General features: G+C 46.8%; 1 protein-coding gene across 1 annotated transcript; it reads left to right on the top strand.

The window, feature by feature from the left end:
* The first annotated feature begins 4,807 nt into the window (after positions 1 to 4,807).
* Znf8 (zinc finger protein 8) lies at positions 4,808 to 17,391 on the top strand. The gene is made up of 3 exons (XM_052171048.1): positions 4,808 to 4,979; positions 9,221 to 9,347; positions 15,041 to 17,391. The coding sequence occupies exons 1-3, from the start codon at positions 4,914 to 4,916 to the stop codon at positions 16,459 to 16,461; spliced, it is 1,614 nt and encodes a 537-aa protein (XP_052027008.1). The 5' UTR covers positions 4,808 to 4,913; the 3' UTR covers positions 16,462 to 17,391.
* The last annotated feature ends 558 nt before the right edge of the window (positions 17,392 to 17,949 follow it).

The raw sequence follows: 17,949 nt of genomic DNA, 5'->3' as shown, positions 1-17,949 counted from the left end.
CACATGACCAAACTTTGGGAAATTAAATCAGCACCAGTTTAAATGCTTTGTGTACGTAATATTGACATATAGTGGGGCTATGATTGTGTCAATGGCTGCTAATTGTTTAAAGTAGGAAAAAAGAATGCAAAATGTTCCTTATCCTCAGAATGTAAGGAATAGAGAAAAGGCAGTCAAGTATAATAATATAATGTCCTTGAGGAATCATAGGGCCACCATTGTTTTCATAGTAGCATTTGTGAACCTCGTATCATTTAACAGTTAAAATTTAGGCCGGCCAGTGGTGGTGCACACCTTTAATCCCAGCACTTGGGAGGCAGAGGTAGGAGATTTCTGAGTTAGAGGCCAGCCTGGTCTGCAGAGTGAGTTCCAGGACAGCTAGGGCTACACAGAGAAACCCTGTCTCGAAAAAAAAATTATTCTTTGCCCTTTTATGAATTACAAAAATAGTGGAGCTCCAAGGAAACTAACAGAAGGTTCTATATGTTCTAGTTACAATTGTTCCTGTACTACAGGTTTGCTCTGTTTTAATTTTTCATCATGAAGGAGCCATTGATCAATTCATAGTAGGTCATCAGAGATCCACTGTAGTTATAAAGGTTGCATGGATGGCCCTTGATCAATGTTAAGGGGGTTATATTTTCTTACATTATAATAACAGATGGTTAACTAGTAGCTACAGTAAATACTGCTTGCATTTGTTGTAATAATATATCTCTTCCCCACAAGTTATATAAAAGTCCTAAAACGGGCTGGCAAGATAGCTCTGCAGGTAAGAGCACCTACTGCTCTTCCGAAGGGTCTGAGTTCAATTCCCAGCAACCACATGGTGGCTCACAACCACCCATAATGAGAGCTGATGCCCTCTTCTGGTGTCTGAAGACAGCTACAGTAAATCTTTGGGCTGGAGCGAGCAGGGCCGATTGGAGCTCCTAAATTCAATTCCCAACAACCACATGAAGGCTCACCACCGTCTGTACAGCTACAGTGTACTCATATACATAAAATAAATCTTTAAAAAAAAGTCCTAAAACAATACTGTACAGTTTCAGAAGAATCTTTAAGGAATCCTATTGGTCTCCAACATCTTGTAATGGTGGGCCACTAGACATTGGCCAGTGTGGGGGCCGTGCCCCTTGATGGCTGTGGTGATTTGAACATGCTTAGCCCATGGGAAGTGGCACTATTAGGAGAGGTGGCCTTGTTGGAGGAAGTGTGTCACAGCATAGGTGGGCTTTGAGAACTCTAGTGCTCAAGATCCACCCAGTGCAAAAGAGACAGTCTCCTGGTTGCAGTTGGATCAAGATGTAGAACTGTCAAGCTTCCTGGCAGGATGACAATGGACTGAACCTCTGAACCTGTAAGGCAGCCGCAGTTAAATGCTGTCCTTTATAAGGGTTGCCTTGGTCAGGTGTCTCTTCACAGCGATGCAACGCAAACTAGGACAAGGATAATAACTGAATGATCTGCCTTAGTATCTAAATGACTGTAAAGTAGCGGATCTCAACCTTCCTAATGTCGCAGCCCTTTAATCCTCATGTTGTGATGACCCCAACCATAAAATCATTTCATTGCTACTTCATAACTGTAATTTTGCTTCTGTTGTGAATTATAATATGTATATGCGATGTGCAGTATATCTGATCCCAAAGGAGTCATACATTGAGAGCCACTGTTCTAAAATTAAAGGAATACATTTCAGCTCAGCATAGAATGTCAATCTTCTGATAACAATCTTATCCATAACACTAAGGAATTTAACCGCACTGCATTAGACCCTGCTGATCTTCCTGAATGACTAGATATTGTTTTTGAGCCTGGTTATCTGGGCCAATTTCTGCCTCATTTCCAGGGTTGGGTGTTGCTCCCTTGGGAGCTTAAAGACTTACTATCCTTGTCAAATTAGGATCAACATTCCTTAGCCTAATGTTTGCCTGTTTAACATCATATGCAAAGGTAAGAGGCAGGATAACTAGAATACTTTTGCAATCATTTTTCAAATGTCTTTTATTTCCAAATTCAAAATAAGGCCCTTGAAAAGGTTTCTGAATAGCTGCTACAATGACTGCTGCAACATGAGGGAAGCTGCTAATAGCTAGGCGCTGTTAGCCAATGTTTAACAGTCGCCATGTTTTACTGGTGCTGTGGCAACTCTACACCGGGGGCTCCAGCAAGCCCAACCTGCCTGATCAGGATTATCACCATCGAAGTTTTCATTAAATCGTGCTGTGCTTAAATATGCCTAAAATAAACTATTTGGGGTCAGACTTCCAAAGTTTGAGCCAACCCTAGCTACTTGGTCCTGTAGTTCTGAGCTACCCTTTGCCTCCCTGGATCATTACTTTGATGGCTCTGGTGGCTGCAATGGCCCCCCACCCCCACCCCCTGCAGCAGGCCCCAGTGCCATGCTTCCTCCAGCAAGGTTGCACCCCAAAGAGCATCACCAACTGTTCGAATGCCTGAAACTACAGGGAAATTTCTCATCCAAACCACCACACTGCTTGATACTGAGGCAGGAAAGCACAGGAGACAGTTTAGCAGACTGAGACACGCCCCATCCTCTATTCAATGTGAGATTGTGTACACACAGTCCTCTTGTAATAACACACGTGGCAGCCTGGTTCCTTCAGTTTCACACACACACACACACACACACACCTCCAAACAATGCCCCTGGTAACCTCTACGGAGATTGAACCTCTGTCTACATCAGGCTGCCCAGACTTCCGTCTCTGAACAGTAGTATAAGTTCTCCTGTCCTTGGCAACGTTCAAATTAGACAATTTCTGTTCAAGAATATTCTCAGCACATCTGTGAATGAAGAATGGAGAAGCTAATCTGGTCTGAACTAATTTTGGATACATGCACAAGAAAGCAAAACTGTGCACTTTCAGGGGGAGACCCTGTTTACCACCGTATGCTTATGCATAACCGGGCCCACTTAGGTTTAAAATCAGATGCATTACAAAAAGGACTTGCACAGTAGAAAGGACGAATATATGACTTACTCCATCAATCAAAGTAGAGAGACACCCAAACTACATGTTTAGTAGCCAGCACCCCTTCTCTGGAGCCTTACAAAAGGAAGCTTGGAGCGCCAATCTGGACACTGAGAATCCTCACCCCGCACCACCCACTGCAGATCTTGAGTGGTGCACCTACAGAATCTGTAATATCACTTGCTCCAGATAACATTATCTTACTTCTTTTCTGAGAGCTCTTAATTTCAATTATTTGGAAAAGAGGCCAAGAACCTAAAATACCCAGGCCAGACCCAGAGCACCAGTTGTGGCACTGCTGTCATTGTCAGACCAACTCCTGCAGAGACTGGTGGGGAAGACGCCTCAGAGAAACAAAAGCAACTACTGGGCTGAAAGGAGGGAGAGACAGAGGGGGTAGAAAATGAAAGGACCTGTTGTTTGTCTGGACAGCAGCTCTGGAATAGAGCACTTAGCTCTCCTGCATAAAGACCTAGGTTTAATATCCTGTACTGGGGTGGGGGTGGGGTAGTGGAAGAAGGGCAGAGCCTGGTGGTCTCTGTCTCTTTAAGGGTATAGTTTATTTTTGGTCTTTTCCCATTATATCATCAGCCTAGTGAGAACTAGCAAGTACCCATTGCTTCTTTTCTTTCTTTCTTCCTTTCTTTCTTCCTTTCTTCCTTCCTTCCTTCCTTCCTTCCTTCCTTCCTTCCTTCCTTCCTTTCTCTTCTCAAGGCAGGGTTTTGTAGCCCTGGCTGTCCTGGAACTCACTCTGGCCTGGAATCAGAAATCTGCCTGCCTATTCCTCCCCAGTGTTAGGATTAAAGGTTTGTACCAGCACCACCACTTGGCTAGTACCCATTTTCTTTTCTTGCCTTTTTTTTTCCTGTTTGTTTTTGTTTAGGTTGGTTGGTTGGTTGGTTGGTTGGGGGGTTTTGGTTCGGTTTTTTGTTTTTGTTTTTGTTTTGTTTTGTTTGTTTGTTTGTTTGTTTGAGATAGGGTCTCTCTATGAAGCTCTGGTTGCCTGGAACTCACTGTGTAGACCAGGCTGGCCTTGAACTCAGAGATCCGCCTTCCTTTTAAAGGAATGTACCACCATCCCTGGCCCATTTTCTTTTCAAGGTATGCCTAGTTCTTAGTTTGTTTACAAAACAAAAAACAAAAATGTGTGGTGTGTGTGAGGGGGAGGGGGATATGTTTTCTGTCCTTTCTTCTCCATCTTCCAAACCCTCCCCGCCCCCATCCCTTAGAGTGTAGCCTTGAACATGTGTCGTAGAGCAGAACCCTGAACTCCTATTGCCTCCATCTTTTAAATGCTAGGATTGCGGGTGTACCTTTAAATGGTTGTTCTGGGAAGCCTTCTAATCATCAGTCCTTCAAAGTCTATTACATAAAGAAAGCTCTTAAATGCCTACATAATTTTTTCTCGGTTAAGTTTCAATGTAACCAGAGTACACAGCATAAGAGGAAAGCCCTGGCTTCTGGTGCATTTAATTCCCGCAGCAGGTCAGATTGACCAACTCTAACACCAAGACCTTGCTGCTGCGCGTTCGTCTCACTGAGCAGACGCATATATGCCCTGAACTCAGTCGTCAGGGTGGGAGGATGGTTTTCCGGGGAACTCGGCGTCCAAGTGATGCCCGCACCCATAGGTAACAGAACGGAAGGTGGCCTCTGCTGGCACCCAGACCTGATCCTTAAACAAGACCTATGGGTGGTTTGCACTTAGGCCAGGCCTCTCCCCATTGGTCAACGCTGCGCTGGCGGTAGCTTCCATTGCTTCACTGCCGCGTGGCCTTCTGGGAGTTGTAGTTTCAGCGTCCCTGGCGCAGCCGCCATTGTCCAGCGGGAGGCCGGTCTGGGTGGTTCCCACGACGGGGCTACGTTTAAGATCAGGGTCGCCTTGGACGTCTGTGGCTGACCTGTTGGTCTAGGATGGACCAGAAGGACAAAGCGGCAACAGTGACGATGGCCTCACGGCCGCAAGCAACCCAACTTCAGGTAACAATAACGACGGAGTGAACTCCGCGTCCCGCTCCCCCACAGACTGGCCTGTATCCCACAAGGGATATAAGCGCTGTGTCTCAGCCTCCGAGGCGGGTCCGAGGCTGGTTCTTCCTGTGTGCATGCTTCAGCCTCCTGTCTCCGTGCCATGGGCTGGAGGGGAAGGAGGTGGTCATTTCCCTGAGGACAGACAGGCCCCGCTCTGGCCAACGCCCTCCCATTCATCCCGAGAGACGGTTCTCGGAGGGGACAGGTTACAGAGCAACCACATTTCAGGACTTGTCCTCATGTCCTAAGGCGCAGAATCAACAGACTTGTAGGGGAACCTCCGCACCAAGACCTCTATTTTGCAAGTAAGGTATAACTTCATGGGGCAGAGGCAACAAGTTAGTAAAGCAGAAGTAACTACCAAAGGTCACGCCCTTCGGGGCCTTAGGAAAACTGTGGTAGGTTGCTATCAGTGTCTGTCAAACTCCTGGTCATCAAAGTTCTCCACGTGTAGACAAATTGCTTATTCTGTTCACTGTAGTCTACATAGCAGAAGCCAAGACCGTCGCATACATAGGTAATGCAACTTTGAAATTATGCTCTCTGGAGGTCAGGAGGTGGGTATTTGGTTTGCTTGGGGAAAATTTGCATTATTTACATTTGGTGTGCAAAATGAGTTTATGATAGTCTTAGATAGCAAATAATCACATTCATGTTATTTGAGTTTTTCATGAAATGTGACCAGAGTGTAGAACTGAGAACTGAGGCCTATGAACAGCATATGAATGAACCGTAGTGAAGGTGGATTCTCCGACCACAGTCAAGTCTCAGGTAACAGTCGTCAGGCGACAGTTTGTCAAGGAATGAGCAATGAGACAGGCAGGAGAGGAAGTGTATTTAATCTGTTGTCATGTAACAAATGGCACGCACACAGTGTAGTGACGTGAAATAAATAATTCATGGTTTCCGATGGGATGGAGTCCAAGAGTGACTTAGTTTGTGGATCTACTCTAGGCTCTTAGAGTTATATCCAAAATGGCAGGCAACAGTTATTACTGGAGACCTGACAGAGTGAGCCCAGAAGACCCACTGTCTGGATCGTTCCTTCACATGCTACTGGCAGGAGAACTCAGTGTTTCTCCATGTAGGCCTTGCTGTGGAAGCACTTAGGTCTCACGGTGTAATGTGTAGTTTCCTATAGAGTGGTATGATCCAGAAAACGGCCAGGTAGAAGCCGTGTTGTCACCTATGACCTCAGCTCAGACTTCATGCTGTCATTTCTACCGTATCCTACCAGTTATAGAAGGCAGCATGGTTGCATGCAGATCGGAGGATTACTGAGGGGCCGTTTTGGAGGCTAGCCTGCACAGGAGCAAGTATCTAAAATGGAGACCCTAGAGGCCCAGAACATTAGGGGTTTTTTGTTGTTTTTTGTTTGTTTTTTTAGTTTTTTCGAGACAGGGTTTCTCTGTGTAGCCCTGGCTGTCCTGGAACTCACTCTGTAGACCAGGCTGGCCTCACACTCATAGAGATCTGCTTGACTCTGCCTACCAAGTGCTGGGATCAAAGGTGTATGCCACCTCTGCCTGGCACCTGGTGACTTTTTTGTATTTAATTTCATTCATTCATTCATTCATTCATTTATTCACTTATTTGCGACAGGGTCTCTTGTAGCCCAGGCTGGCCTTGACTCTTGGTCCTCCCTGCCTCACAGCCTCAAGTACTGGAATGACTGTGTAGGACATCAAATCTGGCTGTGTTTTGTTTTGTTTTGCAGCAGGATCTTGCCATATAGGCCAGGCTGGCCAAGGAAGAAACCAAATCCTCCCCCAAATACCAGCAATACACCTTAGTCAGTTTCCCAGGTGGTAAGGTCATAAGCAGGAGCCACCAAAGCCGGGCAGTGGTGGCGCACGCCTTTAATCCCAGCACTTGGAAGGCAGAGACAGGCAGATTTCTGAGTTCGAGGCCAGCCTGGTCTACAGAGTGAGTTCCAGGACAGCCAGAGCTACACAGAGAAACCCTGTCTTGGAAAATAAAAAAAAAAAAAAAAAAAAAAAAAAAGTGACAAGGATCCAATCAAGTGTTCAGAGCAGTGGTTCTCAATGCTGTGACCATTTAATATAGTTGCTCATGCTGTGGTTATCCCCAGCCACAAAATTATTTTGTTGCTGCTACTTCATGACTATAATTTTGCTGATGTTGTGAATCGATATGCAGGATGTCTGATATGCAGCTCCCATCCTAAGAACCACTGTTTTAGGGACTGCTGATGTAGCTCAGTGGGAAGAGTGCTTGCCTAGTGTGTGTGAAGTCTTAGCACCACATTAAAAAAAAAAAAAAAGCAAGAAACTGGGTATGGTGGTGCATACCCACAATCTTGGGAGATTAGAACAGGAGAATAAGAAATTCAGGGCCTGCTATACCACTCCTGGGCATACACCCAGAGGATTCCCCAGCATGCAATAAGGACACATGCTCCACTATGTTTATAGCAGCCCTGTTTATAATAGCCAGAAGCTGGAAAGAACCCAGATGTCCCTCAATGGAGGAATGGATACAGAAAATGTAGTATCTATACACAATGGAATACTACTCAGCAATTAAAAACAATGAATTCATGAAATTTGTAGGCAAATGGTTGGAACTGGAAAATATCATCCTAAGTGAGGTAACCCAATCACAAAAGAACACACATGGAATGCAATCTCTGATAAGTGGATATTAATTAACCCAGAAGCTCTGAATACCCAAGGCACAATTAGCGTAACAAATGACTCCCATGAATAAGGAAGGAGAGGGCCCTGGTCCTGGAAAGGTTTGATGCAGCATTGTAGGGGAGTACCAGGACAGAGAAGTGGGAGGGGGTTGATTGGAGAATGGGCAGAGGGAAGAGGGCTTATGGGACTTCTGGGGAGGGGGGAACCAGGAAAGGGAAAATCATTTGAAATGTAAACAAAGAATGTAGAAAATAAAAAAAAGAAAATTTCAGGGTCATCTTTGGCTATATACTGTGTCTGGGACAAACATGGGATAATGAAAATACTGTCTCAGAAGAAAAAGCAGAGATGACTCAGTGGTCAAAGTACACAGATGAGAGGACTATAGTTCAGATCCCCAGAACCCACATAAACGCTGGTTGGGCATGGTGGCCCACTGTAATTCTAGCCTCAGGGGACAAGCAGGGGATCCCCAAAGCAAGTTTGCTGTAGAAACTAACCATATCTCTGAGTTCTGGGTTTGACCGAGAAGCCCTGCTCAGTAAATACGGTGGAAGAACAAGTGAAGATGATTCTCGACATCAGCGTTGGGCCTGCACACATACACATGCAGGCACACACCTTCATGTGTGCCCACACACATGTGCATCACATATGCATGCAGGCACATGCCTTCATGTGTGCCCACACACATGTGCATCACACACACACATGCAGCCTCCACACATAAACATGCAGCCTCCACACATACACATGCAGCCTCCATACATATACACACAGGCACATGCCTTCATGTGTGCCCACACACACACATGCAACCTCCACACATACACATGCAGCCTCCACACATATACACGCAGGCACACGCCTTCATGTGTGCCCACACACATGTGCATCACATATATATGCAGGCACACGCCTTCATGTGTGCCCACACGCATGTGCATCACACACACACACACACGAAATGGAAAAGCAAGGAAAGATGTCGAGAAGGACTGGTGTAGGGTTGGAAAGAACCTCTTGCACACTGGATAAGATAGTGAAAACTGAGCTAAGATAGTGAGTTAAAAAGAGGGAGGGGTGGAGATGGGACCTGGTCATCAGATAACAAATAATGCTGATGTGGCCTGGCCTTCAATAGAAGAACCTATGGACGACAAAGATCTGATCACCCGAGATTGTCCTCTGGCCTCTATGCATACACACAAACGCTCATCAACATACTCAAAGACAAATAAACCTAGTAGCCATTTGTATAGGTCATAAGCCTGCATGTCAGTGGGCTGGTCTGTCTGACCAGCCATAGGTCCGCTGTGGCTGGCTTTGTTGATCCTGCCAAGTGCTCTCATATGTTGTCATGGTGGCCCGTGCCTACCCCATAGTGCCCCAGTGGCTCCCAGGAGGGCTGAGGCACATCAGTCAGAGTGTACAGTTTCTCAGGACCCCTGCCTGCCTGTTTTCTCCCATTCGTCCTCTAGCGCATAGTTAGAGGGTCCGACTAATCGATGCTGCCTGGAAATGTTTCAGGAGCCAGTGACTTTCCAAGATGTGGCTGTGGACTTTACCCAAGAGGAGTGGGGGCAGCTGGACCCCACCCAGAGGACTCTGTATTGTGATGTGATGCTGGAGACCTTCGGGCACCTTCTCTCTGTGGGTGAGTCCTGCGTCCCTGCCTCGAGTGCTGGCGTCTCCCTGAGGTAGGGCTGTGGGCCTCTGACACAGAGCTAGCTCAGCCTCGAGTGCTCACTCCCTCTAGGACACGCTGTGTCCTCCCTGTCACAGCGAAACCCTCGTGTGAGTGTAAGATGCCCACATGTCCCGAGCTGCGGCCTGGGCTTATTTTTCCCAGGGCAGCTTCCGACATCCTGTCTTCCCCTTCCCGACATCCTGTCTTCCCCTTCCTGGGCCCTGATCGTCCCAAGCTTGCAGTTATCTCCCAGGCCTGCCATCCAGCCAAGAACCCCAGCAAGTGGGCGTCCCCAGTGAGGGGGCTCCAGGAAGCGCTGGAGACGCGCCTATGGGAAGAATATGCTTTCATGGCCCTCAGACCCCCGTTCACAGGACTGAGCACCAAACTAAAAGTATGACTGGTTATAGCCAAAGATGCAGAGAAAAAAAATGTGTGAAGGGAAAAGGCAGGAGGCAAAATCTAGATCAGTGGCTCTCCACCTTCCTAGCACTGTGAGTGACCCATTAATACAGTTCCTGATGTTGTGGTGACCCCCAGCCATAGCTTTATTTTCGTTGTTGCTTCATAACTGTGATTTTGCTGCTGTTATGATTGGTGATGTAAACATATGATATGCAGGATATCTGACATGTGACCCCCTTCACGACCTCCAGGTGGTCTAGAGGCAGCAGACATGGGTTTCCAGATCTTCAGACTCTAGAGTCAGAGAGCATGTGCTCAGTTCCTCCAGCGGTGAACTGTAATAGCACATGAGGGACTGTGATCTCCAGGAGGATCAGAGTCTGTCCTGGGGACACCCTGTGCCTAGTGAATACTGTCATTCTGGTGCTTGAAATAAAAATAGATCGGTGAACTTTAACCAGTTAGGATGGTGGGAGCCCACCCCAAATCCAAGCCAAAGGCCAAGCTGTGAGCCAGCTTCTCTTAGACTGCCAGCTTGTATGTGTGGAGGGTCCAGGGGGGCCTCACCCACCTCTGCTCACCAAAGCCATTTGCTTCCTCCCCAGCAGTGAGAGGCCTGCCTTGATTGTGTCTCTGCTGCGTCTTAGGTTCCGGGCCACACCCTTTCTCATTAGCCTTAGCAGCATCCTGCGCTCGGCTCCCATGGTGGCCTTCTCTTCAGTCCTCGAATGTTGGATTCTGTATGTTCCTCATACCCTCCGCTAGTCTATTATCACATGAACAGATTCTATTTAGGTATTAAAATCCTGTCCTGGGACTGAAGAATTGGCTCAGTGGTTAAGAGCTTTTGTTCTTGCCAGGGATCCAGGTTCAGTTCCCAGCACCCATATGAAGGCTCAACACACTCATGAATAAAATACATCTCAAAAATTTAAAAAAGCAAAAAACAAAAACCTGTGGCCCAGTGTGGTGATGCATGTTCTTACCCAAGCACTCCAGAGGCAGACACAGGTGAACCTCTGGAGGTCAAGGTCAGCCTAGTCTAAATATTGAGATCCAGGCAAGCTAAGGATACATACATACATACATACATACGTATGTATTATGTATAGTAAGAGCCTGTCTCAAAAACAAAACAAAGAGCCTTAAATCTATGTTAAGAGAAGCTCAGAAGCAGAGGGAAGAATTGTTGTTTAAAAAGCAGGACCCCTAACTTAGCTGTCACTGGTGCTGGCTTGGCATTTTAGAGATGTGCTAGGGCTGATTGTTGTGTGTTGCTCAGGGTTACAGTGTGACTACAATAGCTCTGGCCATCACATCCATGTTCCAGGTGAGAAGGGTGGGAGGAGGTGGGAACAGTGCAGGACACGTGTCCCCTGGTCCCAGTACTCTGATTGGGACTGGATTCCTTCCTCTTACCCTGACACTATTTACTGGGGAAGGTGGAAAGGAAAGGTCTAACACACAATTAAATGGGCTGGTGCACTGGGACTCTGACTGCTGGAGAGAGTGTGATACGGCTTTGATGACCCGTAACCAACAGCCTGCGGTCACCCCACCCAGATGCTTCAGGATGCTACGCCAGAGCTGCAGAGAGGCAGACTGACCTCTATGAAGAGGTGTAGACCCTCACCGAGTCTACGGAAGATCTGTTCCTTCCTCCTCTACTGGTTGTTGATAATACTGCCTCCAGCTTCTTTGGTGTCAGGAGCAAACCAACTCATGTGGACAGAGTTTTCACAGACAGCTCCTGCTGTGACTAAATCTGGGTTCTAAAATAGCTGAGCCGAGACTGTCTTGCACAGCAGGTGCGGCGTCAGAATTGCTGCAGAGTCTCTTAGTCAGACATGTTCTAGAAGCACAGGCCTCCTGAGCGCCCAGTTACAATGGAAACATACTTTGCATTAATGCTTGGGCAGATGCTCTACTGCTACTGTAGCAAAGTACTGTGACAAATACAGACCGGCTTGGCTGGGAAAACACAGATGTGGCTGCTTATGATAATGAGCTCCTGTAAGCCCAAGCAGTCGGCAGGAAAGTCTGCAAAACCCTGTCCCAAAAAAAAAAAAATCCCTCAGATCCGGAAGTCAGTGGGGTGGGAAGGAGGTCATCAGGGCTGACTGCTCTGGTCGCTCCAGGAGAGGCTCCACTGCCTTCATTTCCTCGTGTGCCGAGGCTGCCGTGCGCCGAGCCTGCCGTGCGCTGTGGCTATGGGGCCTTCTGCAGAACACGTCACTCAGCTCTGTACCCACGTGCTCACACTCAGACCAGCCCTTCCTACGTGGAACCTCTTGGTGATGTCTAAAATCCCTACAGAAGGGCACACTTCTCATAGTCTTAATCTGGGCCTGAATTTGGGGCTGGCGAGATGGCGCAGTGTTAAGAGCACTGACTGCTCTTCCAGAGGTCCTGAGTTCAATTCCCAGCAACCACATGGTGGCTCACAATCATCTGTAATGGGATCCAATGCCCTCTTCAGGAGTGTCTGAAGACAGCTACAGTGTACTCACATATATAAGATAAATAAATCATTTAAAAAAAAAAAAAGCAGAGTGGTGGTGGCGCACGCCTTTAATCCCAGTGCTTGGGAGGCAGAAACAGGCAGATTTTGAGTTCGAGACCAGCCTGGTCTACAGAGTGAGTTCCAGGACAGCCAGGGCTACACAGAGAAACCCTGTCTTGAAAAAAACCAAAATAAAATAAAAAATAAAAAGAAGAAAGAAATAAAAACCTGAATTTGGTCCCAGCTATCTCTATCTGTAGCTCCAGGAGATCTGATGACCTCTTCTGACCACGGGCCCCATACACATAAAATAAAAATAAAATTCAATAAAAACTTTTAAATTACAGTGTCCTCTTTGGCATGTAACAGTGTCCAATGACTGGGATGTGGTTGTCCTTGAGAGGCTATTGTTCAGTTTAGCACACTCTTTATCAATGAGAGTAATTCTTTTGTTTTAAAGGAAAGGGGTACTTATCCAGGCCGACCCCCGCCTCCCAGTGCAGCCATGTGATTTGGTGGGCTTGTCGCATCTGGCTTTGTTTCTTACCGGTTCCCTCTGATGGTTCCTTGACCTTACCTGATGCACTGTCTCAACCCTACCCTCACTTCCTTTTACCACAGTTCCGCTCTGGAGATGCTGTGACTTTCTAAACACTGTGGCTCACTAGTCTAGTGGGGGATCGACTGGAGCTGTGAGAGCCCCAGGTGAATTCAACAGCATTGATGCTTTCAACTATTGTGACCTGGCCCAGTGTGGTTACAGCTCAGCCCTCAGAGTGGCCTGAAATCTCCCACTCTGGGTCCTCTTCACCCCCCTTCTCTCTGGCAACATTGGTCTGGAACAGGGCTGCCCTGAGGCTGTATTTTAATAGCATCAGCTCAGAAGTCCATCCAGCAAGCATTCCTGAGGACTCACCCAAATAATAGTGCCTTTGATGCTAGGAGTGTAGTAGAAAACAGGACATCTAGACTGAGATGAGTCTTCACTCAGCCAGGGGTCTGAAGTGAAAATATCAGAGGTCATGGTTGAAAGAAAAACCTCCTGAGAAACAGGGTAGACGGTGCCCCCAGGACACACAGAAGGGCCTCTTTTCTGAGATAATGCTGAAGCAGATGTCAGGGGATGCATGCTCCAGGCAGAGAGCACAGTGTGGGGTGTGGTGGGAGGGACAGTAAGGAAGCCAGCAGGGAACTAAGTGAGAGAAGACAAGTTGGTAAGAATGGGGTCAGAGATGGAGAGCACAGTCTGCCTTCAGAAGTGATTTGCATGGCGAGCAGAGGGGTGCGCAGGATGGAAAGAGGAGAAGGTCTTTCTGGGTTTCTGGTAACGACTTCATTGAGAATCATAATACCATACGATATTCCCAGTTTAAACTGGAAGTAAAAGTTCAGTTGTGTGCATAAAGCCCTGGATATGATACACAGTTCAGCAAAACAAAAGAAAAGTCAAAAAACAAAAACCCACCTATTATATAATCCAGTAGTGATGGAGTGTATTCACAGATTGTCCATCACCAGTGTCTACTTCCATAATATTTCTCATCACTATTAGATAAATTTTTTTAAAAACAAGTGCTTATTTCTTCTAATTCTGAAGGATGAAAGTTGATTTGGTTCTTTTTTTTTTTTTGGATTTGGTTTTCTTGAGACAGGGTTTCTCTGTGTAGCCCTGGCTGTCCTGGAACTCACTCTGTAGATCAGGCTGGCCTCCGACTCAGAAATCCTCCTGCCTCTGCCTCCCAAGTGCTGGGATTACAGGCGTGCACCACCACCGCCCGGCTTGAGACAGATGTTTTTGAATATTTAGCCCCTGTCAGTTCCGGTACTGACTGGACCCTAGTGTAATGAGATAGATAGCGAATGAATGAACAAATGCACTCACCTGTGTCATAGGTGAGTCTTAAGCTGGGAAGAGGCCTCGAGAACGCTGAGGGTGGAGCTGGAAAGATGGGTCAACAGTTGAGAGCATCTACTGCTCTTGCAAAGGACGTAGGTTCTGTTTCCAAAACCCACAGGTTGGCTCACAAGTCCCTGTAACTTCCTCTCTGACTTCAGCGGACTCCTGCATGCATGTTAGGGTGGCCATGAAGGGAAGCGTGGAGTCCTCGATAAAGTGTAATCCCTGATCCCTGAACCAGCTGTCTGTGAGGTGGGGCCAGTGTAGTCATAAGAATAATTATAAGAAGCCGGGCAGTGGTGGCACACGCCTGTAATCCCAGCACTCTGGGAGGCAGAGGCAGGCGGATTTCTGAGTTCAAGGCCAGCCTGGTCTACAGAGTGAGTTCCAGGACAGCCAGGGCTGTACAGAGAAACCCTGTCTCGAAGAAACCAAATCCAAAAAAAAAGAATAATTATAAGAAGCAAGAGGGTCACAGCAAGAAAAGGATATGTAACAACAGAAGCAGAGACTACTGAGAGAGATTTGAAGATGCCACACTACTGACTTCCATAGGTTCTTCTGTGGAGCTTCCAAGAAAAACCAGCCCTGCCGACATCTGGCCTTTAGGACATCATCTGTAAGATACAAAGCACAGCTGCTTTGGGGCCCTCGATGTATGGTGGGATGTAACAGTGTCCTTGCAAGGAAATAGCACAGTTTTATTTTGTTTCCAGTAAAGTTGAGGGAGAGAGAGTTGGTGTCAAAAGGAGAAGCAGGTATTACCAGAGCAGGTTGTTATGGTCCAGGGTGCTGGGACCCGCCGCCCTCCCTCGGTCTCCCTCAACTACTCACAGCTCTTTGTGTTTCTTTCAGGCTGGATTCTTGAACCTGAAGATCACATACTGCTCATGGACCAGGGCCTCCCAAAAATGGAACCATCCCCCGTTACAGAAAAGGATGGATTTGCAAAGGCTGGGCTTTGTTGTTCTGTGATGGAGATAGATCAGGAAAGTGATGGCCAGAAGCAGGCACTCCAGGACCAGAGTAACTTAGGACAGGTGAATGATCCCAAAGAGATAGCAGTTCAAAGTCAAAGCCTCAAAAGTTATGGACTTGTGGAAACCCGAGTTCTTGGCTTAAACACGGATCTGTTAGCAGATATTTCTGGAAGAGCGTACGGCTATGCCTACGGCACAGAAGATGACCCAAGCTTTGTCAGTCAGTGGATAGATTCCTCAGCAGCACAGCCCTTCGATGACAGTGGAGGTCGAAAAGCCTTTGATCAGATTGTGCCCATTACAGAACTCACAAAAAGTCAAGTGCAAGACAAACCCTATAAGTGTGCTGATTGCGGGAAGTCATTTAACCATAATGCACATCTCACAGTGCACAAGAGAATTCATACGGGGGAAAGACCTTACATGTGCAAAGAGTGTGGGAAAGCCTTCAGCCAAAACTCCTCCCTTGTTCAACATGAGCGAATTCACACTGGGGACAAGCCTTATAAGTGTGATGAATGTGGGAAATGTTTTTGCCACAGTACACACCTTACAGTCCATCGGAGAATTCACACTGGAGAGAAACCCTATGAGTGTCAGGACTGTGGGAGGGCCTTCAATCAGAATTCATCCCTAGGGCGACACAGGAGGACACACACGGGGGAGAAGCCGTACACCTGCAGTGTTTGTGGGAAGGCCTTCTCCCGGACCACTTGCCTCTTCCTGCACCTGCGGACACACACTGAGGAAAGGCCGTACGAGTGCAATCACTGCGGAAAGGGCTTCAGGCACAGCTCCTCCCTGGCCCAGCACCAGCGGAAGCACGCTGGTGAGAAACCCTATGAGTGCAGACAGAGGCTGTTCTTTGAGCAGGCACCATCTTTAACAATGCACCAGTGGACAGGGCCCCTCAGCTGTGACCCACCGCTGAGTCAGGGTGAAAGGACTCAGCGGAGCGATAGGCCCTTCAAATGTAATCAGTGTGGAAAATGTTTCATTCAGAGTTCTCACCTCATCCGACATCAGATAACCCACAACAGAGAGGAAGAACCACTACGTGGACGTAGCAGAAAGCGGGAACAGCCCTGTAGGCGGGGCTCAAGACTCATTTGGAATCCACACTCAAACTCAAGAGAGCTTCCTATAGCCCAGGCAAAAGCAGGACAAGCGAGCAGAGCCCTGGCCTTGTTTGACCTTCATGAAATTATGCAGGAGAAAAACCCTATGCATGTTATTGGGGTAGAAGAACCTTCAGTGGACAACTCCATGCTGTTTGACACCAGAGAATCTATATAGGAAAATAATTCTTCGGGTAACTTTTGAGTTACCAGGCAAAAACAGTGTATGGGTGGCAAGAGAAGATGATACAATGTCAGTAGTGACCTCTGACCTTGTAAGGAAGGGGTGCCTCCCACACAGTTGAGGTTGGTGGTTCTCAAATGTATCAAACTCAGTTCCCGTTTTTGTTTGTTTTCTGAGACAAGGCCTCAGGCTCGCTATATATCCAAGGATGACCTTGAATTTTCTGATCCTTGTGTTTTCATTCACCTCCCTAATTCTGGCATCATGGCCATAAGCCTCTATACCCAGCAAAACAGACACCTTGCAATATCTTCTCCATTATCCCACAGTGAGTTTTCCAGTAATAAAACCTCTGCACAGGCATAGTGTGGAAATAGCATATGACCCTTGTTGTGTGTAATTTTAAAAAATTAGCTTCCATCTTTGCCCGGGACTGTGGCCCTTGCTCCTGGTTTAGCTCCAAGATCAGTCTCACTCCCGACTTGTGTGTTCCTCCCGGCTTAGCTCCGCCAACGGCCAGCCACTGCCTTTCCCGGGAGCTGCAGCCGATCCCCCGTTCTTTGTAAAGGATAGTTAAAGTAATTAATGGTGTATTGTGTGGTATCTTACCATGTCCCATGTGGGCCCATTTTTACCAGGAGATCCCAGTCTAGAATGTTCAGACTGGTTCAAGGTATACTGCTGTTCACAAAAGATGCCATAAGGGACTTAATCATGCCAAAGAGGTTTTGCAGAATAGTGATGAATTCTTATGAAAGTTTGAACAAATTAAAATGCTATTGTATTTGTGGGAAACTGCCCAAATTCCAAATGTACCCAAAGTAATGTGTGTTTCTATGTGAATTCAAGTCAGAATCCCAGTTTCTGTATCACACAGGTTAAGTCACGTGTAGCTCAGTTCCACACTTGACAGTCATCGCAGCATACTTGTCTCCTGTCCTCATTTCACTACCTGATCTGACGGGAAGTACCCGTAGACTCCTTCAACATCCTCTAAAGAAGTCACGGCTCCTATGAAAACCACTCTCTTGGAATATCCAGGGTTGTTAGTCAGAGGCACCCACCTGCAATAACTTGTCCTCAGGACATTTGGTAATGTGTTGGAGTCATTTTTGTCCCTGCAACTTGAAAGATGCTACTGGTGTCTGGGTGGAGGCCAGGGATACTGCTCAACATACTTAAGTGCCCAGGGCAACTCTTCAAAGAAATTTCTAGCCCCAAATATCAATAGTATCAACATGGAAAACCCCTGATATAAACTCAACCCAGAGGTTGGGGCGTGGCTCAGTAATAGAACATTAGCCTGGCATGTACAAAGGCCTTCAGTACAAAAGACACATATAATAACACACCTTATCTAAACTGTAAATTGATTGAGCAATGCTGTATTAACAGTCAGAAACATGAATAAATATATATGTATATGTGTGTATATATATATATATATATATACATGTATATACATATATATATATATACATA

The sequence above is a fragment of the Apodemus sylvaticus genome, chromosome 1 (genome assembly GCF_947179515.1).
Source record: "Apodemus sylvaticus chromosome 1, mApoSyl1.1, whole genome shotgun sequence".
In the NCBI taxonomy this organism is placed as follows: Eukaryota; Metazoa; Chordata; class Mammalia; order Rodentia; family Muridae; genus Apodemus; species Apodemus sylvaticus.
The sequence above is the reverse complement of the archived record's forward strand: the minus strand, read 5'-3'. Positions and strand labels throughout refer to the sequence as shown.

What these genes read in the sequence shown, in the direction of transcription:
- Znf8 (XM_052171048.1), top strand. Translation starts at nt 4,914, where the DNA reads ATGGACCAGAAGGACAAAGCGGCAACAGTGACGATGGCCTCACGGCCG. An exon ending in CGCAAGCAACCCAACTTCAG is followed by an intron (nt 4,980 to 9,220) that starts GTAACAATAACG and finishes GAAATGTTTCAG; the next exon opens with GAGCCAGTGACTTTCCAAGA. An exon ending in CGGGCACCTTCTCTCTGTGG is followed by an intron (nt 9,348 to 15,040) that starts GTGAGTCCTGCG and finishes TGTTTCTTTCAG; the next exon opens with GCTGGATTCTTGAACCTGAA.